We start from the raw sequence: 27,562 nt of genomic DNA on the forward strand, positions 1-27,562 counted from the left end.
CAATGGTGGGAAAGGTAATGAGGTAAGACTGGATGGAGACTTGTGTAAAGACTTGCAGCATCCTGAATCTGTAGTGGAAATGCAGTTTGGAGAAGCTAGTGGTTAAGGGAACATGTCTCAATCAGCTGGGAGCTTTGACTTGACATCTGAAGCTGTTAACTCATCAGCTGAATTAATGGCCTCTGACCTCCCACCTCAGCTTCACAGACGAGGTCTAGGCACAGCGGGAAACCAGTGGGCGACCTGTCAAATCCAAAACGCTGGGGAAAAAAACACTGATAAGTGGCAATAAAGAAGCCACTAAAGATTTTAATTGATTCCCCCACCGCTGCGTGTCGGCGCTGACAGACCCGACATCGGGAAAGTCCAGTATGCGCGTTTTGACAGCAGGTTCCCGACCCGCTGTCAATCATTTTAAATTTAATAGCTGACCTGCCACCCATTCCGTCCGCGGAGCGCCAGCAAAATTCTGGCCTGTGTGTCTCAGTGAGGATTCTTCAATCTGATTGGTTGAAGAAACAGTGTTGTTTTCCCTGCTCACATATGCCACAGATCTCCTGTAGGGGCGCTGTGCTGGATCAGACGTCCGATGGACAGCAAGTTGACGCTCAAAAGCCTGCAAAAAGTCTGTGGGCAGGTGGAAGTGTAGTGAACGGCGCCGTTCATTGGCCGGTGACTGCAAAATCTGGGCCATTATTATCTTAATAAATCGCTTCTGTACTCCCTCCACAGCTTTGAAATCCTTCCTAAATAGGGCTGCCAAAGCTGGACACAGACGACTAACTGCAGCCTAACAAATCATTTATGTAAGTTAGCACTATCTCTTTGCTGTTGCTGCTTTACCAACTTATCCTCTTACTTTTAAAGATTTGTGTATCTCTGCAACTGTGAAGCTTGCTGTCTAGTGATGGATGTGGATAAAACGCCTCAGGTGTTATTATACATTTGGTGGTCCTTCTTCCTGTTTATAATCTGAAGCATCCAGCACATTCAGGATCCAGCAAGGAATGTCCATGATCATTACTTAGTATAGTGCAATTTAAATACCAGCAGCAAACAAGAAAAATACAGACAGCAAAAATTTCCAAAAATCAAAATAGCAGAGGTCTCAGCAAAAAGAACCAATTGCATGGAGAAAATCCACAGTGAAATTATCTCAGAATCACAAAACATACCTGATACTTTATCCACCAACAGGGCAAGCTTGCTTAAGCAGGCCAGGTCCCACAAGCCCAATGTGCCTATCTCAACTGAACGAGCAGTGTGTCTTGTAGTCAGGAATTTGGCAAGGTGCTGCATTTAAATAATTATTCTTTGGTAATATAGCCTGCTCATGCTGGTGGTGCAGACTCGTTTTTTCAGCAAAAAACACTGGCTGGGTGTACCGTGAAACAGGAATGAGTGACTGTGGGCACAATTTCCCAGCTCTGACCACTTCCTGCAAGCCTACATGCCACCAGCAGAGCTTACAAAAATGAACCCCAAGTTGTCATCTTAAGGTCTTTTCGCGACAATAAAAAACTTTCAAACAGTGGGATCTCATTTAGGCCATTGAACACAAGTTTGCACAACTAATTTGCAAAAACTAAACTCTGGAAAATACTCACTTCTCTTGCCATCCATATCTGCATGTGTTTTACGATTGAGAACTCCATGTTTGTAGGTTGCTGCATTCAATGCCTGAGGGATGTCGAGGAAGGGATTACTGCCATCAATTATTCTGGTCACTTTCTTTGGACAACTGTCATATTTATCATCCACAAGTTCAGACAGAGATTTCCTCAACTCATCTTCATCTCTTAAAGAAAAGAGTGGAAGCACTAATCACTTTTATTGAAGAAATTTAAAAGTCTTTTTATTTTTCAATAACAAAAAGATACTTTAACATGAGAGTATTCACATTACAATAATGTATGTCAATTGTTAATTATAGAATTTAATTCAATGTACATAGGCAGTATTTATAATGCCATTTTACACACAAAACTGGGTTTCTGCTGCACTCCTGGTGATGTAATGCCGGGAGAGTGCGAGCAGCTCCAAGCAATTTTCTGGCTCAGATGTTCCTTCGCCGTTGACCGCAAAATCCATAAACCAATGGAAATGTAATGAGGACAGATGTCTCACGAAATTGAGCCTGGCAGTTTGCCGAGAACATAAAAAAAGTCAAGAGAATTTGTGCTATGATGTCAACTGGCAAACCTAAAGCCTTCCATGACCTAATAGATGTACATTTGCTTCTTCAAATAATAATTAACTCGAAAGATTCTGCATTCAAGGGACAGAGTTTCAGGCAACAATTTCCAGAGGCAGGAGAAGCAGTGTGTAAGGTTTCATTGTGAAAGCAGGAAAGTTTAGAGTGCCTTGAAACGCTTACTAAATACTTATGGTAGTTTACAACTTAAATGCATCAGAATGTATTTGCATCACAAGATAAAAGTTGCACTTACACAGCCCACTCCAGCTTTTCATTTTTTATTGAGTTATACAATCCCTGAAGGAAAAGAAATTATATTTTATTAGTGGATATTTAAACATAAAATTGAATTTAAAGGGAATTATTTAAATATGCTCATCATACAATTATCTTCTATTGTCACAATTGTCTACTACTTTGGTTAGTTGAATGGGGAAAATGGTAAGTCACTCAATTTTGGTTGTATTTTGTAAACCATAACACTGTCCTACAAACCAAAGAATTTTTTTAAATATCCTGGGGATCGAGTTTCCGCTTCAGGTGCAATTGGTAAAATGGGTGCAAATTGCGCCCAAAACTGCATTAATTTTGAAAAGTGCTTTTTTCCCCCTCGAGTTTCCACTCAAACCTATTTGCATATCGCCAAACGTAAAATCTGTCAAGAACTAGCACAATCGGGCAACGTTTTAAAATGTAATTTTTTTTTTTTAATTTGCTTTAAAAAATATTCCGCGATATACTTAAGAGTGATAACTAGGTGCAGTTTGATTAATACAAATCATAAAAAATAAGCGTTTTTAATCACAGTGTCAATCCACCACCTGTGAGTAACCAGATTTTAAATTACTGAAAATGACATTTAAAAAATATACAGAACCATTTCCTAGTTATATTAGGGTACGTTAGTCAGTTTCTTAGTAAATTAGAAAAAAAATTACATTCAAAAGATTTCAAAACGTTCCTATTAATGTCCTTGTGCCCAAAAGAACCAGCTTAATTTTTAGAGCCTCTTCAAAGGCTCACAAATGTGCACAATTAGTGGAAACTCCCAATAGTGATTAATTCATCCTGGGGGACGTGGTCAATTTTGTGGGCAGGGCATGCTTCTAACACTGTTTTTTAAATTACTGCAAAAGATCGCGGAAACTCGAGTTGCGCTGAATGCATTATGCGCTTAAAATTCCGCGATCTTTTGCGCCAGTTACACCGATTTCGGCCGAATTGTGCCTAAGAAATCAGTGCAACCGAGCGGAAACACCAGGCCTTGTTGGTTGAGTGATGTGATATTGTAATTTAAGTACCATAATTAGACAGTGATATTTAAAAATATTCTCACCAATTTCTCCTCTCCTGTCACTGATTGAGGTAAAGGTTCGTGAATGTTAGACAACAGCAACTTGTATTTATATAAAATAACAACAGAAAACGCTGGAAAAACTCAGCAGGCCAAGCAACATCCGTGGAGAGAGAAACAGAGTTAACGTTTCAGGTTATAACGCATTTAACATGGAAAAAAATGTCCCGAGGCACTTCACTCAGGCAGAAGTCAAACATGAACGTTAAGCCAAAAAGAGGTATCAAGAGGGGTGACCAAAAGCTAGGTCGAAGAGGTGTGTTTAAGAAGGGTCTTAATGAGGAGAGGCAGAGAGGTTTAGGGAGGAAATTGCAGGCCGGCTGAATACATGATCACATGATGCCAGAGTCAGAGGAACAGAGGGGGGAATTTTGCGGGGGGTCAGCGGGCACGATCGGTGGTGGGTCGGGTGGGAAAATGATTTTCTTTGACACCGGGTCGGGACCCCGCTGTCAACCCGCTGCCACTCGCCTTTCCCAAATGTCGGGTCTGTCATCGCTGAGCAGACCCGACACGCAGCGACGGGGGAGCAATTCAGGTCATTATGACCTTGTTAACAGTGGATTAAGAAGTATTTTCAGCTCACCTTCAGAGCTTATCACGTCGCCCACAGGGTCTACGCTGCTCAGGGGTCACGTCAGGTAAGCAGGGCGGGAGCTGAATAGCCATGGAACCATCTCATTACTTGACAGCTGCAAATGTGCAATAAAAGCTCCCATCTCATAGCTGTTTACTTTCCAAGCTCAGAAGCTGTTGCTTACTGCATTTGGAAGACAGATTGAGCTTTATGCAGGTTGCAAGTGTTTGGAGCACACTCTCTATCCAGTGTCACCTCATTGGAACAACCTCTCTCACCATTGACAGATTGCTTCTGTCATCTCAAGTTCTCCTGCCATCTATTACATCAGAATGGTTTATACTCTCTCACCTTGGTCCTCAGAATCCCACCATGATCAGCCCCAACACCAGCAGCACCAGGCACACCAGCAGCACCAGCAACACCAACCTTCTCCGCAATCAACTGAAGCTGCACAGGACACAAGCACTTGACCACACTGCTGCCCGGGACGCCAGGGATGGCCTCACCATGGCCAGATTTACTTCACTTTACGCAGCACACCCTGGCTGCCACATGATGCGCCAGGTTGGCACCACCCCACACCAACACCATAAAGCATCCCTACAATGCCCAAGCCATTTCTTTCACACTCATCATTGCAGGGGGTAACATTATGTCTCACCATGCACTGCAACTCACTAAGCCTCTTCCAAAGGTGCTCACAAATCTGCTCAAGAATGCAAAGTGTTGAAAATAAAGATTTCAATATTTGACAGCACATTAACAGAAACTTCACATGAACATTGGCTAAAACACCCAAGTGCCTACCCTTGTGTGTTGTTAGTTGGTATGATTGGACTAGGATGAAAGCAAGTGTGAGGGGTGGCTAGTGAGATGGCCATGTGATAATGTAGCTAGAGAAAGGGATGGGTGGAGGTGCAAGGTAAGTTGATGTGAGTAAAAATGTGCAGGAGTAGGGTAGAGAAGGCAGAGTGATGGGGATGTGATGAGTGGCACAGCAGGATGAGGTTGAGTGTGGCTTTGCAGTAACGTTTCATGATCTACTGAGATCACTAAAAGGTTTGCACCTGGTCCTCCTGACGACATCCCTGCTTGTGTCCTCCTGTGCAATGTGCAACCAGGCTGCATTGATCGCCTGGGGAGGTCTTTTCCGCCCATGGGAAGGGAAGAGAACCTCCCTGCGTGCTGTGACTCCCTCCATAAGCATATGAAGGGAGTCATGGGAGAGCCTGGGTTCAGCCCTGCAGTGCTTGTCAGTGTTTGCAGCACCTCAATGCTGTAGAACACTGACAACACAAATGTCAAAATTAATTTGCACATGGCCCCTTTAAGGAAACTGGCTGATGATGCATCATCGAATGACGCCATCAGACCCGCTTTCTTCAATTGGCCAGCAAACATGCTGCGTGAGCTTAACAAGCCCAATCAAGGCTAATCATTTTGGGCAGCGAGCTGGAGCCAGCAGTGAGGCCGAGACCTGCCACCGACGTCACCCACCATGGACCCGCCAAGGTTGGTAAAATCCAGCACAAAGAGTTTGGCTGGGGAGGGGGACGAGGGGCTGGATGGAAGAGGGTTGGTTGTAAGACTGGGGGGGGGGGGTGGGGGTTACATAGTTGGAAGGGGAGAGACCATGGAGGGATTTATACATAAGGATGAGAATTTTAAATTTGTGGTGTTGGAGGACCAAGAGCGAATGTAAGTCAATAATGGACAAAGGTGATGGGTGAATGGGACTTGGTGCAGGATTGGGTACAGGTAGCAGAGTTTTGGATGAGCTGAAGTTTATGGAGAGTGGAGGATGGGATGCTAGCCAGGAGAGCATTGGAATAGTCTTGAGGTGACAAAGGCATTGATGAGGGTTTCAGCAGCAGTAGGCCTGAGGGAAGGGCAGAGGTGTGAAGTAGATTGCCTTTGTGATGAACAGGTTATTGGGTTGGAAGCTCAGCTCAGGGTTGAATAGGAAGCCGAGGTTGCGAACAGTCTGTTTCAGCTTGAGACACTGGCTGGGGAAGAGGAGGGCATCAATGGCAAGGGTACAGAGTTTGTGGCGGGGGTCGAAGACGATGGTTCTGGTCTCACCAATTTTTACCTGGCGGAAATTGCGGCTTGTCCAAGACTGAATACACAGAGACATGTGAGGGTAGTCCTACTGAAATGGACAATGGAGGAGAGGCGATCGAGAAGGTTGGTGTGCGCAACCATGTCCAAGGCTGCAGAAAGGTCAAGGAGGACGAGGAAAGATAATGCACCAGTGAAATTCCGCATAGGATGTTATTTTGTGCCTTTGGTTAGAGCCGTTTCAATGGTGTAGCTGAGACAGAAACCTGATTGGAGAGATTCAAGCCAGGAGTTGCAGGAAAGATGGGCACAGATTTGGTATGCGACGTGTTTTCAAATACTTGAGAGGAAAAAGAGAGTGGAGATGGGGTGCTAGTTTGCAAGGACAGAGGGGTCAAGGGTATTTTTTTTTATTGAGGAGGGGTTAATGACAGCAGCTTTGAAAAGGAGGGGGTAGTAATTAAGATATTCGCCAGTGCCTCACTTAAATGGACATAATTCATGCGTGAGCCTTACCAATGGCCATCACTATGGGCATCATCACAGCTGATCACTGATCATGTCCACACCTGAGAGTTGACTTTATGGTTCTGGCACTAAAGTGGTAGGACTTTGTAACTTTGAGCATTATACTTCCTGAAGTTATGCTGGACCAACCTCACATGATTTTTAAATGTCACTTGTTGATTGAAAATGACGTAGTAATACAGTTTAAAAAGTTATATTGAACCTTGTGACTAGACCTTACTAAAGGAGTTGGGGGCTGGGTGGGAAATCCCGTGGCCATCAGCCCTTAAAGAACTGTAGTCAACATTTGAAGGGCTATGAGCATTTTAAGGTAATTGGCCACATAAGGGGTAAAAAAAATGTTACAGCAGTTCAAAAACCTGCAAGTATTTTTCAGCCTTTCTACAGGTTGTTTCGGGAAAATAAAGTGTTTAGAAGATGAAACAAATGTAAATGGAACCTGTGAGCAAGTGGTGAAGCAGCACAACACCCGGATTTAATTTAATGGTTTGCAAAATGGGGCTGCTGCTTCATGAGTGAGGGTGCAAGGAGGGTTTCCCTGTTGAAGTACGGCAGTTCAAGACATAGGACAGCAGTGCAGCATGCATGGCAGAAGGTAGCTGTGAACAGTTATCTGCAGGACTTGGGAATAGATATGGAAGAAGCACACCTTACGAAAGCTGCCCCGAGTAAGACTACCCATCTAGGAAGATGGCCCAAATATGCATAACACAAAGTATTACCTGCCAAATTATTCCACATTTACTACTGATCCATGCCAAGCCTTCACACAAGCTTGCAGCTCTTTTGGTGTTTATCATTTATGCCCATATTCAGCACACTCAGATGTTCAACAATCAAATTAGCACCATCTAACTGCATAGTCACTTATTGACCAAAGATAGGCTGCAGAATGTCCACATCAATATTCCATCTGCTTTGAAAATTGTAGACATTGGGCAGCTTGTCATATTGTTACTGCTGCTCAATGGGAAAGGAAATGAAAGTGCTGGCCATGCTGACCTATGCATCAGTCACTTGTTTGGCAGATATATGGACAGCACATTGACTGATAATGCAGTTGATCCCTATACTGGCCTGGAAGAAAGTAGAGGCATAAAAATTGAGAGAGGATGTGACTTTGACTGGCAGTGGAAGTGTCCTTGCGGCTGATGGCATACATCTGCAACTGGCTCTGGGTTACTCCTGAGCCAGCAGAGCCGCTTTCCCAGAACCATTGTCACCATAGTTGTACCAGCGCTTGTAGATTTGACTAAAAGCATAATAGCAGGTGCGGGTCGTCCATCCTTGGTGCCTGGTAATCATCCTAGCATGCCTTCTTTCATCTTGTGCCATGTCAGCCATGAAATACTGTATTTGTGGTGCTTGAAAACCAATCCCCATCACTAATTCTAATTTGACTTGCTGAGCGTAATGGAACTCTTCACTTAAATGCCTTGGTATTTCTTAAGCTCCCCTGAATGTTTGTATAGTAAGAACTTTTTCATGCAACCTTTTTTCAGTTCTTTGTGTTCTACTGAAGCCTTGCTTCAATTACAACAGGCGTTCCAGGGAATTATGATAGAACTCAGCTATTTTAGATTGCACGTAAACATACTATTAGAAGAAAAAAAGCTTGGAATTTTTTTTTAAAAACATGAAGGAAAGGAATTTTCATAATAATGTCTAAAGAATTTAATAACAGAGTTCAGTACTTAAAATATACAGGAAAACTGAAAAATTAAAAAAAAATAGTTTCTGGTTAAAATAGCAGTTGGGCCCAATGACGGCTTCAGAGCCCGATCCGCATAGTTAAATAAAGTCCCCGTTGGTTTCTGGTGGGCATTCCACTCGCCTGCTCAGAAGAGCAGACTTGGATTGGAACCTGCGGGGTCGAAGTGGCTTGTCAGTGGGCAAGTGTGCTGAGGCCTACATTCTTGAATCCATGGGCCACGATTGGTGCCAGAGTGGTGCTATGCCCAAGCGCTCTACATGGAATTGGCTCATGTGTAAACTTAATACAATCTCACAACATTTGTCCATGAAGCTTAAATAAATGCTATCAAGTTTTTTTTTTACAGGTTCCAACCATAGATATTTGTATCCCATCCACATCCCTTGATTCCATTCATACTGAATGCAATTATTTCTACCTTACTGTTTGCGCCAGTAATCATTCTGGAATAGATTTTGATGTAGAAAAGCCTCTGTCTTTCCCTTCAAATATATCAGCACTACAGCACAATAGAAGCCAGGAGTGGCACCCCAGGTAAAATAATGGTCTTGGATTGCTAAGGAGTGATTGTTATACTTCTTAGAAGCTCTGCCCAACTCTACAACATTACACTTTAAAAAACAATTGACACGAAATCTGTCAGGCAACCACTGGACTTCTGTCATAACTCTGCCGGGACCCATTAGAAAATGGAAGGGACCCAGTATCATGAATCTTACCATTCATGCAGAAATGACTCATGAGATAACACTGGGCAGCCAGCTGGTGGCGCCATCCAAGGAAAGTATAAATACTCGGGCGTGGGCCCAGCTTGCTCAGGATGTTTTTGTAACCAGGAACTAGTGATGTAACTAGAGCTCATGGTTGTGAAACAGTTGATTAAAGCCTTGTTTTATACTCAAACCAAGTGCTTAGTAGTGTTCTTACGTCACCCAGTTTTGCCAGGTCTCTGCTTTTGCCAAGATTTTCCGGTCAGCCCTGTAAGGACAGAACCTTGGCCTAACCCTTACAAGGAAAATGACATCAGGAGTAGCTCCAAGGAGAGGGTGGAAGGGGGAATCCCTATTGTAGTGTATGTGCTTTAAGTCAGAACTACTTTTTACAGCTCCTGTATACAGTAGTACCGGCAGTAACCACACCGGTATATAAGCTGTGCGCATGCCTCTGTACCCCAGTCTAGAGATGACCCTCCTCCAGTAAAGACCTGTTATTTGTTTATGTACAGCATCCGTGTAATTATTTATCCACTGAACCACGGATCTAACAGTGGCGACGAGTGTTGATGCGAATCTACCTGCAACATTAAAAAAAAATTTTTTTTTAAATAGTCGAGTCCAGGAACACGGGCGTAGGCCGCGATCAACCGCCCAGCAGTCAGGCAGAGATCCAACTTCGCTGTGGAGGCTGTGGAGAGCCGGGCTTGGTTCCCCAGCCACAACGAGCAGTAAGAGACCGACGACAGGTCCAGAGCAGACCCTTCCCGAGCAGCGGCGGCTGGAGCCAACCGACGGCAGAGAGAGAGAGCCGGGCAGCGTCGACGGGGTAAGAAAGAGGGTGAAGAGAGCAGGGCGCAGCCGGGGGTTGATCACCGAGTGGCGTCGAGGAAAAATACTGCAAACCGGAGAGAGGGTAAGAAACAGCCGGGTTCTAGACTGAGCGGCGTCGACAAATATCAAGGGAAGAACGCACAGAGCACAGCCAGAGATCACGGGCTGATTAAGGTCCGCGGGGCGAAGCAAGGGGAGATGCCATTGAGCCACGGAGAAGCAGGGAGAGCGCGGGAGGCGCCATTGAGCCACGGAAAAGCAGGGAGAGCGCGGGAGGCGCCATTGACCCGCGGAGAAGAAGGAAGAGCGCGGGAGACGCCATTTTGCGAAGCCGCAGCGGAGAAGATGGGCGAGCGCGGGAAGGAAGGAAAGCGTGGGAGACGCCATTTTGTGCCAGCGGAGAAGAAGGGGAAGCGCGGGAGGCACCATTGGGGATAGTTAACGCACAACCAAGGATGCCGAAGAGTGGCAGTATCTCTACGTTCGACAATGAAGTCGAAGATTGGGCGACATATGTGGAACGTATTGAGGTGTACTGCAGGGTGAATGAAGTGCCAGATGCTAATAAAGCACTGGTTCTGTTAAATTCCATGGGTGCAAAAACTTATGGGTTACTGCGAAATCTAATAACCCCAGAGAAGCCGGTAAACAAGAATTTTGAAAGCATAGTAGAAATCCTACAGGACCACTTAAACCCCACACCGCTGCTGATAGCAGAACGATTTAAGTTCCATAAAAGGAACCAACACAAAGACGAAAGCAATGCTGAGTACCTAACGGAACTGCGCAAGCTATCGAAATACTGCCAGTTTGGAGCGGGACTAGCAGACACGTTAAGGGACAAGTTTGTGTGTGGGCTACAAAGTGAAGGAACCCAGAAACGGCTTCTATCAGAAAAGGACCTTACGCTGGACAAAGCTTTCAGTATGTCAGTATCACATGAAGCAGCCGCAAGGGGCGCTGCAGAGATACAACAGAGACAGCAAGAATATGGCACCAACGAAATGACCTATGGAACAGGGAAGTGCTATCGCTGCGGCAGAACAAAACATGACCAGAAAGATTGTTGGTTCAAGGACCAAGTGTGCAGACAGTGTGGGAAAGCAGGACACATAGCAAGAGTCTGCAGGTCTGGGAAGAAAACCAACAGTAAGAAATCTCCACAGGAGAAGTACAAAAAGGTACACCAGGTGATGGACAGTGGTTCAGACGAACAGAAAAGTGACACAGACTCCGGAAGCAAGGAGCTGGGTTGTCTGAAACTACATAATGTAACCGAAATGGAGGATCACCAGACTATTGGGTTACACTCAAGATAGACAGAGTCCAAGTGGAAATGGAATTGGATACAGGGTCAGCTCTAACAGTCATAAATCAAAGAGACTACAAGCGGCTATTTTCACACATACCCTTGAAAGCTACAGAGATTGTCTTGAAGACGTATACGGGGCAAAAAGTCTACCCCAAAGGAAAAATAAGGGTGAAAGTGACATATAAAGGTCAGGAAATACCTAAAATGGATATATATGTATTGCCAAATGGAGGACCACCACTGCTAGGACGTGAATGGATCCGGAAGATACATTTAGATTGGCATTCCATACAGGCACTGAAGGTGGAGACCAAAAAGGATGACGACGTCACACCTGGACGACTGTCAAAAATGCTGATGCAAAAGAAGTGTTCCAGGAGGGACTAGGAACACTAAAAGGAATAACAGCAACAATTAAAATAGGGGATAATGCAAGCCCAAAGTTTCTGAAGGCCAGACCAGTGCCTTATGCGATCAGACCAGCGGTTGAAGCAGAGCTGGAAGGGTTGGAATGTTCAGGAGTACTGTCCAAAGTGCACTGGAGCGAGTGGGCTACACCCATCGTTCCTGTAATGAAGAGGTCATTGAGTAATACGCCTGGGGAACCAAAGAAGGTCCGCATCTGTGGGGATTTTAAGGTGACAGTGAACCCAGTCCTTCACACGGTGCAATATCCGCTTCCACGAATTGAGGATATTTTCGCCTCGCTATCTGGTGGTAAACGCTTCACCAAAATTGATCTAGCCCAGGCGTACTTGCAAATGGAGGTAGAAGAAGCTTCGAAACATTACCTTACGATCAACACCCATAAAGGTCTCTATCAATACAACTGGCTGGTGTTTGGAGTAGCCTCGGCTCCGGCTATCTGGCAAAGGGCGATGGATCAGGTCCTGCAAGGGATTCCAGGGACCCAGTGTTATTTGGACGACATCTTGGTAACGGGCGAAAATGACGGTGATCACCTCGCTAACTTGGAGAAGGTGCTCGCCAGATTAAAGGAATATGGGCTACGAGCTAATCGCCACAAGTGCGAGTTTTTCCAGAAACAGATCTCGTATTGCGGCCACGTCATCGATGAAGAGGGGTTACATAAGTCCCCTGACAAGATTGAGGCAGTAGTCAAGGCTCCAGCACCGGAAAATGTGTCACAACTGAGGTTGTTCCTCGGGCTGGTAAACTATTACAAGTTCTTACCAAATTTGTCTACAGTATTACACCCGCTGAACACCCTACTGCAAACAGGGGTACCATGGAAGTGGGATGACGAACGTAGACGAGCTTTCCAGAAGTGTAAAGAATTGATCACATCAAGAGAGGTGTTGGCCCATTTCAACCCAGCACTACCAATTCGTTTGGCATGTGATGCATCACCCTACGGCATTGGAGCGGTGCTGTCGCACAAATTCCCAGACGGGTTGGAGAGGCCAGTAGCCTTTGCGTCTCGGTCACTAACCTCAGCCGAGCGCAACTACGCCCAGATTGACACGGAGGCCCACAGCCTAGTATGGGGAGTAAAAAAATTCAACCGTTATCTGCATGGGCAGAAGTTCACCTTGCTGACTGACCACCAACCACTTGTCTCCATCTTTAATCCTAAGAAGGGCGTGCCAGTAATGACTGCACAGCGGTTACAAAGATGGTCCCTGTTTCTAGGGGCGAATCAATATGACATAGAATATAAAGGCACGAAACAGCATGGGAACGCTGACAGGCTATCGCGCCTGCCACTGCCTACGGTGGAGGAAGCACCAGCAGCGGACCCTATCGAGATATTTTATTCGTCGATAATTGAACGATTGCCAGTAACAAACGCGGATATAGAGAAGGAGACCTGCAATGATCCGACGCGGTCACGGGTATATGAATTGACGGTGAGGGGATGGCCAACACATTGTTGCCAGCATTCTCATCCAGAAGAGAACAGCTGTCAGTATGCCAGGGGACAGTGATGTGTGGATCCAGAGTGGTGATTCCACCCAAGTTAAGGGAGAGAGTCCTAAAGGAGCTACATGAAGGTCATCTGGGGGGAGTGAAAATGAAAAGCCTTGCTAGGGCTTATGTGTGGTGGCCGGGAATCGATCAACAAATCGAAGACCTAACTAAGAGCTGCTTAGGATGCCAGAAGGTCCAAAATGCACCACCACATGCCCCTCTACACCCATGGGAGTGGCCCTCCTCTCCATGGCAACGGGTGCACATTGATTTCGCTGGTCCATTCATGGACTCAATGTTCTTAATAGCAGTGGATGCTCATTCAAAGTGGCCTGAGGTGATAAAGATGTCTTCAACCACTACAGAGAAAACGATTGCAGTCCTACGGACCATATTTGCCAGAAACGGTTTGCCAGAGCAGATCTGCTCTGATAATGGACCACAGTTTGTGTCCGACGAGTTCCAAAAATTCATGAAAAGGAATGGGGTAAGGCATTACACATCCGCCCCGTATCATCCAGCCACCAATGGATTGGCTGAGAGGTTCGTACAAACCTTTAAGAAGGCGATAAAGGCCATGTGCGATGAGGAAATTCCACTACAGCATAAGATGGACAATTTCTTATTAGCCTACCGAAACACGACACATGCAGTTACCAACCAGACCCCGGCCATGATGTTCTTTAACCGAAGGTTGAGATCTCGTCTGGACTTGCTCAGACCAAATGTGCGAAGAAATGTTGAGGACAAACAATTCCAGCACATCAACGAGAAGCCGACAAGGAGCTTCAATGTAGGGAACCAGTCTTGGCCCATGATTATCGAACAGAGAAGTGGCAACCCGGAACGATATGTACAAGGCAGGGGCCATTAATGTACACAGTGGATGTCGGGGAGAACATTGTGAGGCGCCACGTCGATCAGATCTTAGCGTCACAGGAAGGCGTCAACCCCATGTCTCGGGTACCTGGGGATGAACCCGACATACCGGTAGCATCTACTTCAGACCCAGTAGCAGTGGAACCTGATGAACTACCCGAGGAAAAGGGGTCAGAATCGCCTCTGCACCAAGAACAAGAACCTCCGGAAAGGCGCTATCCCGAAATGGTCAGGAAGCCGCCCCAAAGACTGAATCTATAAATGGACTTTTGTTATTGAATGTACATGTAAAAATGTAATTGTTATTTGAATATTAAGGGGGTATTATTAATCTAAAAAGGGAGGAATTGTAGTGTATGTGCTTTAAGTCAGAACTACTTTTTACAGCTCCTGTATACTGTAGTACCGGCAGTAACCACACCGGTATATAAGCTGTGCGCATGCCTCTGTACCCCAGTCTAGAGATGACCCTCCTCCAGTAAAGACCTGTTATTTGTTTATGTACAGCATCCGTGTAATTATTTACCCACTGAACCACGGATCTAACACCTATGTTTGGAGTTCTTCCTTTTCTGGCTCAGTCAGAATCTGGAAGCCAGTACGCTGATTGAGATGAGGCATACCAACCTCCAGTTGCGCATAAGTGGGCCAAGGACCCCTGAAGTAAGGGTGTATATTTTTAAAAAAATATTAGGTGAGATTTTGAGGCAATCCACCAGGTGGAATCATGACGGTATGCCCCAAAAATGGTGGGGATGACTTACCGTCTCGCGCCACCCACCATCAGCTGGCAGTCCAGCTGAAGAGAAGCCCATCAGGTTAAATATTAATTTATTTTGTGAGGCTGAGAGGAGCAGTGGTGGTGCTCTAGGCTACATAGAGCCTAGGCTCTAGGCTGCCTCACCGGGTTTCCCCCACACCCCAACCCTCCTGATAATGGAGGGCCCCCTACATCTACCTTCATCCAGGCCTGGAAACCATCTGGGCAGAGGGCCTTGAGCAATGCCAACCTCATCAATGGTAAGCGGGTACCTGAGATATAGTCACGCTGGCACAGGTGCTCATCAGCCCCATTCAAATTAGATACATGCCTGCTGACCCTGCAAACTCCAGTAGGGTCAGTGCTGGCGGGCACAGGCTGGCACAATTTTGGCATAACAGCCAAGATTGCAGGCCATGGATTGTTCAAGAATATATTTACTTGTGTCAACATATGGAAATAGTGCATTTTTGGGCAGTTTCAACTCCAGGAATCCAGCTAAATAAATATCGAAAATTCATTTCACAGCTGCCCATGAACCCTGAAAAAGATGAGTTTAGCTTAAGGCATCAATATTATTTCAGAAATCAAGTGGATAAGTAAAAATAAACTGGACTGTATCCTTGACCTAAATGCTGCAATAATGCTCAGTGTAAGAGCCATAAAAGCTTAAGAAAATACTTTAAAATAGTGGCTAAATGGCATAATACAGTTAATTTACCTGAACGACTTATTGTATTAAGAAACCCCCTATTTTCTTGCTCCAGTAGTATAGTCCGACACCCCCTTCATTCTTGCCACAATGGAACAGTCCCTAAGCCACACATGGGTGCAGCCATCTTACAGTTTTAAACTGCACGTGGTGAAAGAGGCAGAAGCTGTGAGGTTTGGAGCAGTACAGTTTTTGACCGTGTTCGTTTATACGTGTTTGCTTTGTAATTCTGTTTGTTAAGTGTTATAGTAAACAGTTTAAAGGACAAAGCTACGTTTGGGAACGTTTTATTTCGACACGCGTCTACTCGTTGTTAAAGGCCCCACAGCTCAGTGGCCTGCCTGTTTGGAAACTAAGAAGCGCCGCTACATTAGTCAAAAACTAGCTCCCTAAGAAGGAAGGGACGGAATCGTCGGCGAACGTATACATGAATGGTCACGGAGCCAGACGACAATTTAAGAAAGCGAAGGTACAGTGACTGTTACTTGCTTTGTTCATTCTGTTGAGAAGCTAAATAAGAGCTGCGGGTAAAATGGCCGAGGCCTTAAGGAGCCAGGAGCTTCCCCCAGCCAGAAGGATTGCTGGCCAAAAGAGGGAAATAAAGCTCACCCCAAAGGCAAGGGAAGAGAAGTTACATAGAAGCATAGGTGCAAGGAAGGCTAAATTAGTTCAGATAACTGGAAAAATGAAGATAATTGATCGTCTCATGGAAGATAATGCTAATATTAAGAAAGCTGAAGACATGATGTATTACGATTTCTCCAAGCTGCATGAAGAATTTAATATACTCAATGAAGATGTATTAGCACTTCTGTCTGAAGAAGAGGGAAACACTGATCAGCACGACTGGTTTGATCTTAAATCAACCAGCATTAAGGACTATATCAAGGCCACGGAGCAGTGGATGTTAAAAATTCGTCAAGATGCTGATACAGCAGAGAAAGATAAGGTTGACGATGAAGTCGGACCAGACGATAGCATTTCAGAGACTTCCGCCAGACCGAGCAAAAATCGAAAAGAAGGTAGCTCTGTTTCTGGACGCAGGTCAGTCGCTTCTACCACAAGCTCGGCGCGACGCATGAGAGCGGAGGCTGAACGGGCGGCGTTGATGGCGCGCGCAGCATCTTTAGATGAGAAGCAAGCTCTTGAACGGGAAGAGGCCCAACTGCAGGTCCAAGAGGCCCAACTGCAGGCCCAACAGGCCCAACTGCAGGCTCAACTGCAGGCCCAACAGGCCCAACTGCAGGCCCAAGTGCAGGCCCAACAGGCCCAAGTGCAGGCCCAGCGGGCCCAGGTGCAGGCAAAGAAAGAACGGCTGGAGATGAAAACAGCTATCGAGGTCTCAGATGCCAGGTTGAGTGCGTACGAAGATTATGAAGGCTCACGGGACGGCGGGAGCCACTGCCAGTCAACGTTGCCACATAGAGTTGGATCCAGGGCACCTTCAAGAGTTACAACAGAGCCCGAAAGCAATTCCCCGGCATTACAGCGTGGAAGAGTGGCCTCTCCACTAACAGGAGCACGTGATGCTACCCCAGACGTCAGACGGTCTAGACTAGACCCTGCTGATGACCACCAGAGGCCTGAAGACACAGGGAGAAGCCTATACCGAGTGATGCAACGTCAGAACGAAATTACAGAGATGCTTGTAAAACAACAGAATCTGTTTAGACTCCCTCAAAGAGACATACCAGTGTTCCAAGACGACCCACTCAAGTATAAGCCCTTCATCAGATCCTTTGAACAAGCCATTGACTCCAAGACAGAGAGCAGCAGTGATAAGTTGTACTACCTGGGACAGTACACCAGTGGTAAACCACAAGACCTGGTCAGAAGCTGTGAACACATGAGACCGGACCGGGGATACATAGAAGCCAGGAAGTTGCTGCAGGAGCACTATGGTAACGAGCTGAAGATAGCCACTGCATATATCGAAAAGGCTACCAAGTGGCCACAGATCAGATCGGAAGACGGAGAGGCATTGAACGCATATGTTCTCTTCCTCATAGGATGTCGCAACACCATGGAGGATGTTGAATTCATGGAAGAGATGGACAATCCTACGACTATGAGAATCGTCATCTCTAAGCTTCCTTACAGGATGAGAGAACAATGGAGAAGAACAGCCTTTGAGATAATGGAGAGACGGAAAAGTAGAGCCAGGTTTGCAGACTTAGTGAATTTCATAGACAAACAGGCTAAAATTGCTAGGGACCCATTGTTTGGAAACATCCAGGATGTCAGCCCGACCACCGATGGAAGAGTGAAAGCCAAGCCTGCTGAATCAAAGACTCTCAGGAAAGGTGGTTCCAGGGGAAGCAGCTTTGCAACTATCGTCACTCAGGCCGAGGAAGAAAGGCCCCAGAACTCATCTCCCAAAAAGAGCAGCACAGTGACGCCTGCTAATGCCTTTCAGACGCCATGCTTATTCTGCCAGAAGAATCATACATTGGATTTCTGCAACGACATCAAGGCACAGCCACATAAGGACAGAATCGAATTCCTGAAGTACAACGGCCTATGTTTTGGATGTCTCTCTCAGGGGCACCTGAGTAGAAACTGTAAGCAAAGAACAACATGCAGAGAGTGCACTCGGAAACATCCCAGTCTGCTGCATATCCATAAAGAAGAACAAGTCTCTAAGAAGAGTGAAGAAAACAATACCGACGAGAAGGTTGTTTCAAGTGCTCTGGTGTCGCTAGAAACAGAGACTTGTGGACTCACTGGGGCCGGTGACAGTGACTGTATTCTTGCCATCGTACCAGTAAGGATCAAGTCTAAGAGGAGTGAGAAGGTTGTGGAGACTTACGCCTTCATGGATCCAGGTAGTTCAGCAACGTTCTGCACAGAATCACTCATGCGACAGCTGAACGTTAGAGGCAGAAGAACAGAAATCCTATTACGCACCATGGGTCATGAGAAGTCAATGCAAAGCTATATCCTGTCAGACCTAGAAGTGTGTGGACTTGAAGAGAAGGACTTCATAGACCTGCCTAATGTTTTCACACAGAGGGAGATTCCTGTTAGAATAGGGAACCTAGCCCTGCAGAAGGATGTGGATAGATGGCCCTACCTAGAAAAGGTGCGTCTCCCATACATTGAAGCAGAAATTGGCCTATTAATTGGAACCAATGCCTACAAAACTATGGAGCCACGGCAGGTGATAAACAGCAAGGATGACGGACCCTACGCCGTCAGGACAGCCCTTGGATGGGTAATCAATGGACCGGTAAGGAGAGATGATGGCCACAAGTCGAACAAGGAGGAACGACAAAATGTCACAGTTAATCGCATCTCTATCGCAAGCATTGAAGAGCTGTTGATACAGCAGTTCAACGCAGATTTCTCAGAACGCAGCTGTGAGGAAAAGACAGAGATGTCACAAGAAGACCATCAGTTCATGGGTTTGATGACAAGGTCTACACAGTTCATTGATGGCCACTATCACATTGGTTTGCCACTGAGAAGACAGACCGCGAAGATGCCGAACAATCGCTGCATAGCAGAGCAACGCACCATCAGTCTAAAGAGAAAGCTGAACAAGAACCCCGACTTTCACGAAGACTACAAAGACTTCATGAGAAACATCATAGCGAAAGGCTATGCTGTAAAAGTGCCCGAAGAACAGTTGAACAGAGACGATGGAAGGGTCTGGTACATTCCTCATCACGGGGTGTATCACCCAAAGAAGAAAAAGATCCGTGTAGTGTTTGACTGCGCCGCCTCATTCAGAGGAACTTCATTGAATGACCAGCTGCTTCAAGGTCCTGATCTTACTAATACCCTCATTGGCATCTTGACTAGGTTTAGACAAGAGCTCGTTGCCATGATGGCAGACATCGAATCAATGTTCTACCAAGTCAGAATCCCTGACGAAGATGCTGATCTTCTGCGTTTCCTTTGGTGGCCAGATGGCGACGTTAGTGAAGTGATGGTGGAATGTAGAATGGCCGTACACCTGTTTGGAGCCACATCATCTCCCAGCTGTGCAAGCTACGCTCTCAGAAAAACTGCAGAAGATGGCAAGGGCAAAGCACCATCCGAGGCTGTGGAGACAATCTTCAGAAACTTTTATGTCGATGACTGTCTGAAGTCCGTGTCAACAGAAGACGACGCCATCGCACTGTCAAGAGACCTTAGAACTCTGTGTTCGAATGGAGGATTCCATCTGACTAAGTGGATAAGCAACAGCAGAGCAGTTCTAGCTTCTATCCCAGAAAAGGAAAGAGCCACTGAAGTCAAAGATCTGGACCTGAGCCACGATGTCCTTCCTATCGAGAGAGCTCTTGGTGTACAATGGTGCATCGAGTCAGACACGTTCAACTTCAGGATAATGGTGAACGAAAGACCATCCACAAGACGAGGGATTCTCTCCGTGGTCAGTTCCATCTACGACCCTCTCGGATTCCTGGCACCACTCATTCTGCCGGTGAAGCTGATGCTACGAGAGCTGTGTAGAGACAAGAGAGGATGGGATGAAGATATCCCAGAAGGTCAAGCTCAGAGATGGCACAGATGGCTGACAGATTTGCAACAACTTTCTAGCTTCAACGTCAGTAGATGCATCAAGCCCGCGAGTTTTGGAGTTACAAAGACGGCTCAACTACATCATTTCTCGGACGCCAGTGAGGACGGCTATGGCACGGCTACCTACCTCTTGCTGACAAATCAACAGGGCCAGAAACATTGTGCCTTCCTCATGGGAAAATCCAGGGTGGCTCCGCTGAAGCAGGTCACCATCCCGAGACTGGAATCGACGGCAGCGGTTGTTGCAGTTAAAGTTGACCAGGTGATGCGTAAAGAGTTACAGCTCCCATTAGAAGAATCTGTCTTCTGGACGGATAGCATGATGGTGCTGAAGTATATAGAGAATGAGAAGATACGCTTCAAGACCTTCGTAGCAAACAGAATCTCATCCATTAGAGAAGCTACACAACCATCTCAATGGAGGTATGTAAACACCTCATTAAACCCAGCAGATCAAGCCTCACGGGGATTGAAGGCTGAAAACTTCATGAGGAGTGAAACTTGGATACAAGGCCCAAGTTATCTGCTGGAAACAGAGAGATCATGGCCAGAAAGACCAGATATGCCAAGTCAGATTACTGAAGACGACGTCGAAGTCAAGAGATCAGTCACAGTAAATTTCATAACTACGAAAGAGAACTTTGACACAGTGAACAAGCTTGTTAACCATTTCTCAGGATGGCACCAGTTGAGGAAAGCAGTTGCATGGTTTCTAAGGTTGAAAGAGTTGCTGCTACACCTGAGCGGTAAGAGAAAAGAGTACCGAGCCACTATCAGTCAGTCTGAAAGTAACCCTGATAAGCAGAGAATGCTTCTACAGCAGTATATGCATCAGCACAAGACCACATTGAGCAAGAATTCATTGACCGTGGAGGATTTGGCCAAGGCTGAGAAGGAGATAGTTTGCTTCAGTCAAAGACAAAGATACCCAGAAGAAACCGAAGCTCTACAGCAAAATACTCCAATCAAGAAAGGTAGTCATATCTACAAGCTGGACCCTACACTGCAAGATGGAGTACTGAGGGTGGGAGGGAGACTAAACAAATCTGCTATGCCAGAGGAGGCCAAGCATCCTGCTCTCCTTTCTAAGGACCTCCGGGTTGCTACTCTCATTCTTCAGCATATACACCAGAGTATTGGACACAGTGGGAGGAATCACGTGCTTGCGAAGCTAAGACAAGGGTACTGGATTCCAGGAGCTAATTCCGTAATAAGAAAAATACTCTCTGAATGTATTGTTTGCAGACGGTTACACGCTAGAGCTGGGGAGCAGAAAATGGCAGACCTGCCTGAAGACCGTTTGTTACCAGACAAGCCCCCATTTACAAACGTAGGGGTGGACTATTTCGGGCCTTTCGAGGTAAAGCGAGGACGGAGCCTTGTCAAGAGATATGGTGTGCTTTTCACTTGTTTGACCATCAGAGCAGTTCATATTGAGGTGGCACACACGCTTGACACTGATTCCTGTATTAACGCCTTGCGGCGCTTTGTCTGTAGAAGAGGACAGGTGTCCATTATGCGTTCTGATAATGGCACTAATTTCGTCGGAGCGGAGAGAGAACTACGGGAAGCTATTGAAGGTTGGAATCAGCTTAAAATACAGGAAGCCATGATGCAAACAGGAATTAAGTGGATCTTCAATCCTCCGGCTGCATCCCACCACGGAGGTGTCTGGGAAAGACAGATACGCACCGTAAGAAAACTACTCAGTTCTGTACTGAAGCAGCGTGAAAAGCTCCTGAACGAAAGAAAAAAGTGGACACTTGTATTGTAAATATGTTGAACTCATTAGTTTATGACTCTTAATGTTTGAGTAATTGATATGCTTCATGTGCCTAGTCAATTAGGGGCCGGAAGGTAAGAGCCATAAAAGCTTAAGAAAATACTTTAAAATAGTGGCTAAATGGCATAATACAGTTAATTTACCTGAACGACTTATTGTATTAAGAAACCCCCTATTTTCTTGCTCCAGTAGTATAGTCCGACACCCCCTTCATTCTTGCCACAATGGAACAGTCCCTAAGCCACACATGGGTGCAGCCATCTTACAGTTTTAAACTGCACGTGGTGAAAGAGGCAGAAGCTGTGAGGTTTGGAGCAGTACAGTTTTTGACCGTGTTCGTTTATACGTGTTTGCTTTGTAATTCTGTTTGTTAAGTGTTATAGTAAACAGTTTAAAGGACAAAGCTACGTTTGGGAACGTTTTATTTCGACACGCGTCTACTCGTTGTTAAAGGCCCCACAGCTCAGTGGCCTGCCTGTTTGGAAACTAAGAAGCGCCACTACACTCAGTTCATGGGCTGAAAGGTCAAATATTGTGAAATACCAGTTTGAGTGGCCACCAAGACTTGTGGGTATGGAGAAATAGATGAATCAATCAAAATAATCTTGAATTACTAAGAATTGATGTCAAGGAACAACCTTTGAACTGCCAACAATAAAAGGACTCCTAGATATTTGAGGGTTCTATATTTAAGGTGCTTCTTGAATACACTCAGTGGAGCTTTAAAGACAAAAGAATAAAATATTGGGCTGGATTTTGTCAGTGTGGGCGGGCTGGGGCGTGTCAGATGGAAACCGTGTCAGGACCCCTACTCCTAAGTGATGTGTTGAAAAAAGTGGGATTTTCCCCTAATTGGGCAATTGATTTCCTGCGTGTGGGAACAACTGGCCCAATGAGTCTTTTCATACAGAAAGTCGCCTCCGATGAAGTCATCAATGCTGTTGGATTTAAGGCCTGCAAGCAGCCTTGATTCTTCTGGAGACTGGAAACGTTTTGGACATTGTATGAAGGACTTCATTTACCGACCATGTCCACCAGCAAGCAAAAGTGTGCACCTCGCTTTGATGAGCCCTCCTTCCAAGCTCTGGTGCAGGGAGCAAGATCTAATAAGGAGGTGCTCTTCCCTTCCTCAGGGTGAAAAAAGCCACCACAACAGACTAAAGCTTTGTGGCTGCAAGTGGCCCAGGAGGTCATTGCCATATCTATGTGCTGCAGAACCTGGCTGCAGTGCAGGAAGAGGTTTCATGACCGTCTCCACACAGGAAAAGTGAGTATGACTTTCTCATCACCCTCAATCTCATCCCCATCGCCTCTCCTCACCAGCACTTTGCTTTGCCAACCTCATTTACATTGCATGAGTGACTGATATGGCTTCTGATGCTCAAACAGATTGACTTATGATCATCTGCACAATTCCATGTGCATGCTACATTTATATCACGTCTAACTCATGCCTTTACTGCCCCACAGGACCATCGACAGCCCCCCTCTCCACTGTCTAGGAGGAACAGCCTGAAGCACCAGACTCCTCAAAGGAAGCTGTAACCTCTGAGGGAGCAGCGTCAGCAGAATTAATCGCACCCAGCAACAGCGCAGAGACGCACACTTCGGTGGGACCTTCGGGAGATAGAGTAGTGTTGTCACCTGGTGTATCACAGCTCACAAGTGACTGGGAACTCAACATCCAGGGGTATTCGATATTCAGGAAAGATAGGCAAAAAGGAAAGGGAGGTGGGGTAGCATTACTGGTTAAAGAAGGGATTAACACAATTGTAATGAATGATATTAGCTCTGATGATGTGGAATCTGTATGGGTAGAATTGAGAAATGCTAAGGGGAAAAAAACGTTAGTGGGGGTGGTATATAGACCTCCAAACAGTAAGGCGGAGGTTGGGGATGGCATTAAAAGGGAAATTACAGAAGCGTGCAATAAGGGCACAGCAGTCATCATGGGTGACTTTAATCTACATATAGATTGGGCCAACCAAATTGGTAACAATACTGCGGAGGAGGAATTCCTGGAGTGTTTACGGGATGGTTTCCTGGACCAATATGTCGAGGAACCAACCAGAGATCAGGCCATCTTAGACTGGGTATTATGTAACGAGAAAGGATTAATTAGCAATCTTGTTGTACGAGGCCCCTTGGGTCAGAGCGGTCATAATATGATCGAATTCTTCATTAAGATGGAGAATGAAGTAGTTGACTCAGAGACTAGGGTCCTCAATTTAAATAAAGGAAACTACGATGGTCTGAGGAGCAAGTTGGGTAGGATTGATTGGGGACTGGCACTCAAAGGGTTGATGGTGGATAGGCAATGGCAAACATTCAAAGACCGAATGGATGAGCTACAGAATTTGTTCATCCCAGTTTGGCATAAAAATAAAACAAAAAAGGTGACTCAACCGTGGCTAACAAGGGAAATTAGGGATAGCATAAGATCCAAGGAGAGGACATATAAATTGGCCAGAAAAAGCAATAATCCTGAGGATTGGGGGCAGCTTAGGATTCAACAAAGGAGGACAAAGGGATTAATTAAGAAAGGGAAAATAGAATATGAGAGTAAGCTTTCAGGGAATATAAAAACTGACTGTAAAAGCTTTTATAGATATGTGAAGAGAAAAAGATTGGTGAAGTCAAGCGTAGGTCCCTTGCAGTCAGAATCAGGGGAATTTATAATGGGGAACAAAGAAATGGCAGACCAACTAAATACATATTTTGGTTCTGTCTTCACAAAGGAGGACACAAATAACCTCCCAGAGATGCCGGGGAACATAGGGTCTGATGAAAGGGTGGAACTGAAAGAAATCAGTATTTGTAGGGAAATGGTGTTAGGAAAATTGATGGGACTGAAGGCCGATAAATCCCCAGGGCCTGATAATCTACATCCCAGGGTGCTTAAGGAAGTGGCCCTAGAAATAGTAGATGCATTGCTGGTCATCTTCCAGAACTCGATAGACTCTGGAACAGTACCCATGGATTGGAGGGTAGCTAATGTTACCCCACTATTCAAAAAGGGTGGTAGAGAAAAAGCGGGGAATTATAGACCGGTAAGCCTGACATCGGTAGTGGGGAAAATGCTAGAGTCCATTATAAAAGATGTAATAGCAGAGCACTTGGAAAGCAGTGACAGGATTGGACAAAGTCAACATGGATTTACAAAAGGTAAATCATGCTTGACTAATCTACTGGAATTTTTTGATGATGTAACTGGTAAAATAGATAAGGGAGAACCAGTGGATGTGGTGTATTTGGACTTTCAGAAGGCTTTCGATAAGGTCCCGCATAAGAGGTTAGCGTGCAAAATTAAGGCACATGGGACTGGGGGCAAGGTATTGACTTGGATAGAGAACTGGTTGGCGGACAGAAAGCAAAGAGTTGGAATAAATGGGTCGTTTTCCGAGTGGCAGGCAGTGACTAGTGGGGTACCGCAAGGATCGGTCCTAGGACCCCAGCTGTTCACAATATATATTAATGATCTGGACGAGGGAATTGGATGTAATATCTCCAAATTTGCAGATGACACAAAGCTGGGTGGGAGGGTATGCTGTGAGGAGGATGTCCTGAAACTCCAGTACGATTTGGACAGGTTGGGTGATTGGGCAGAAACATGGCAAATGCACTATAATGTGGATAAATGTGAGGTTATCCACTTTGGTGGCAAAAACAGGAAGGCAGATTATTGTTTGAATGGCAATAGATTGGGAGAAGGGGAAGTGCAAAGAGACCTGGTTGTTCTTGTGCACCAGTCGCTGAAGGTAAGCATGCAGGTGCAGCAGGCGGTTAAGAAGGCAAATGATATGTTGGCCTTCGTAGCAAGAGGGTTCGAGTACAGGAACAAGGATGTCTTGCTACAGTTGTACAGGGCCTTGGTGAGACCGCACCTTGAATATTGTGTGCAGTTATGGTCGCCTTACCTGAGGAAGGACGTTCTTGCCATTGAAGGAGTGCAGCGAAGATTCACCAGGCTGATACCTGGGATGGCAGGAATGACGTATGAGGAGAGATTGTGTCGATTGGGCTTATACTCACTGGAGTTTAGAAGATTGAGAGGGGATCTCATCGAAACCTATAAAATTCTGTCAGGCCTGGACAGACTAGATGCAGGAAGGATGTTTCTGATGGCCGGGGAGTCCAGAACCAGGGGTCATAGTCTAAGGATAAGGGGTAAGCCATTTAGGACTGAAATGAGGAGGAATTTCTTCACCCAGAGAGTGGTGAACCTGTGGAATTCTCTGCCACAGAGGGCGGTGGAGGCCAGTTCATTAAATATATTCAAGAAAGAGTTGGATATATTTCTTAAGGCTAAAGGGATCAAGGGATATGGGGAGAAGGCAGGGACAGGGTACTAAATTTGGATGATCAGCCATGATCTCATTGAATGGCGGAGCAGGCTCGAAGGGCCGAATGGCCTACTCCTGCTCCTATCTTCTATGTTTCTATCAGCAGGTGGTGGAGACAGGGACAGCAGTGGAGAGTCCTCGTTGGAGGCCGCAAGGCGCTCCCAGCTCTGCTCAGCTGCATGTGGACCCTGTGCCTCCGGGTCCATCCAGGAGAGTAGTGCTGGAACTCCAGGTACAGGTGCAGGAGTCTCTGGTAGGTTTTGTCTCCAGGGTCACTGAGAGTGTGGATAGGCTAACATGAGCAGAGTCTTTGTGGAGGCATTGGTACATGAACGCATCACCACGGAAAGGATGGCAACCTCCATGGAAAGGATGGCTATGGTAGAGGAGAGGGTGGCTACGGCCATGGAGGAGCTAAGTCGCCAGTGTTGAAAACATGGTGAATGTTCAGAATAGACTGACATCTCTGGAGGAGCGATGGGCAGCTATTGAGCAGAGAAACCAGAGCTTCATGGAAGTCCTCTGGAGTAGGACTGCCAGTGCAGATACGGGTCCTCATAGCCCCCCTGATGTGCAGCAAGGTGCTGTCAAGCAACTTGCTAGCTCTGAAATGGGGCTGACCCATGAGAGGGATGTTGGTGGCAGACAACAAGGAAGTGGGGGCTCCTCTACAAGCGTTTACACTCCCATGCCACTGCGGAGCCCTCGGTCAGAGCCCCACCGGAGTCCTTGCCCAACTGAGATGGGCATCTCAGCCCCTGCATAGCCGCAGGAGGAGCAGAATGTTGGCGAGCCCTCAGGCTCGCAACCCCAGAGGACGCCCGCCAAAGGTGTCGAGGCAGGAGCAGCATGAAAGTGAGCAAGGGGCCTCCACATCTGCTGAAGCCACAGGGGAAACACCACGTAGGAGCACGCGTAAGAGGAAGATAAAGCACAAGTAGTCACAAGGGTAGTGTTTAATTGACAGTCACTGTTGTATTTAATTGTCAAATGCCATCTTTTAGTCAATGTAATAAAATGAAGTGATGGCAAACTGTTGAAGTTCTGGCCTCTGTAATTTCGGAAATGGAAGTTCCACATTGAGGGCTCAGGGCGACTTGGATTTGTCATGATGGTGGTCAGTGTGATAGGAAGCTACAGGTTCTTGTCCATTGTCTATGATGTGGTAAGAAGGTGCCAGTCACATGTGTTTGATTGGGCAACCTAAGCAAATCTGGCCAGGATGAATGCATCCCTTGCATCCCGGGCAGCAATGTGCTCACGTGCTGCTGCAGCTGGTTGATGCGCCTCCGCAAAGTCTTCGTTCTCCTCCTCCTCCTCATCTGAGGAGGCT

The 27,562-nt window shown here is 46.1% G+C and overlaps 1 protein-coding gene across 7 annotated transcripts in view; it reads right to left on the minus strand.

Moving 5' to 3' along the window:
- The window catches only part of psd2 (pleckstrin and Sec7 domain containing 2), a 301,948-nt gene that overhangs the window by 49,920 nt on the left and 224,466 nt on the right, over positions 1–27,562 (minus strand). For all 7 annotated transcript variants that reach the window (XM_085995221.1, XM_085995220.1, XM_085995215.1 and 4 more), the window contains 2 exons: positions 2,451–2,494; positions 1,608–1,798 (listed from right to left, as the gene is read on the minus strand). In XM_085995221.1, the coding sequence (XP_085851347.1) occupies positions 1,608–1,798; positions 2,451–2,494 (235 nt within the window). The remainder of the gene's footprint in view (positions 1–1,607; positions 1,799–2,450; positions 2,495–27,562) is intronic.

This window comes from Somniosus microcephalus, chromosome 8 (assembly GCF_052327205.1).
Source record: "Somniosus microcephalus isolate GS21.2 chromosome 8, FLI_Smic_1.0, whole genome shotgun sequence".
Classification (NCBI taxonomy): Eukaryota; Metazoa; Chordata; class Chondrichthyes; order Squaliformes; family Somniosidae; genus Somniosus; species Somniosus microcephalus.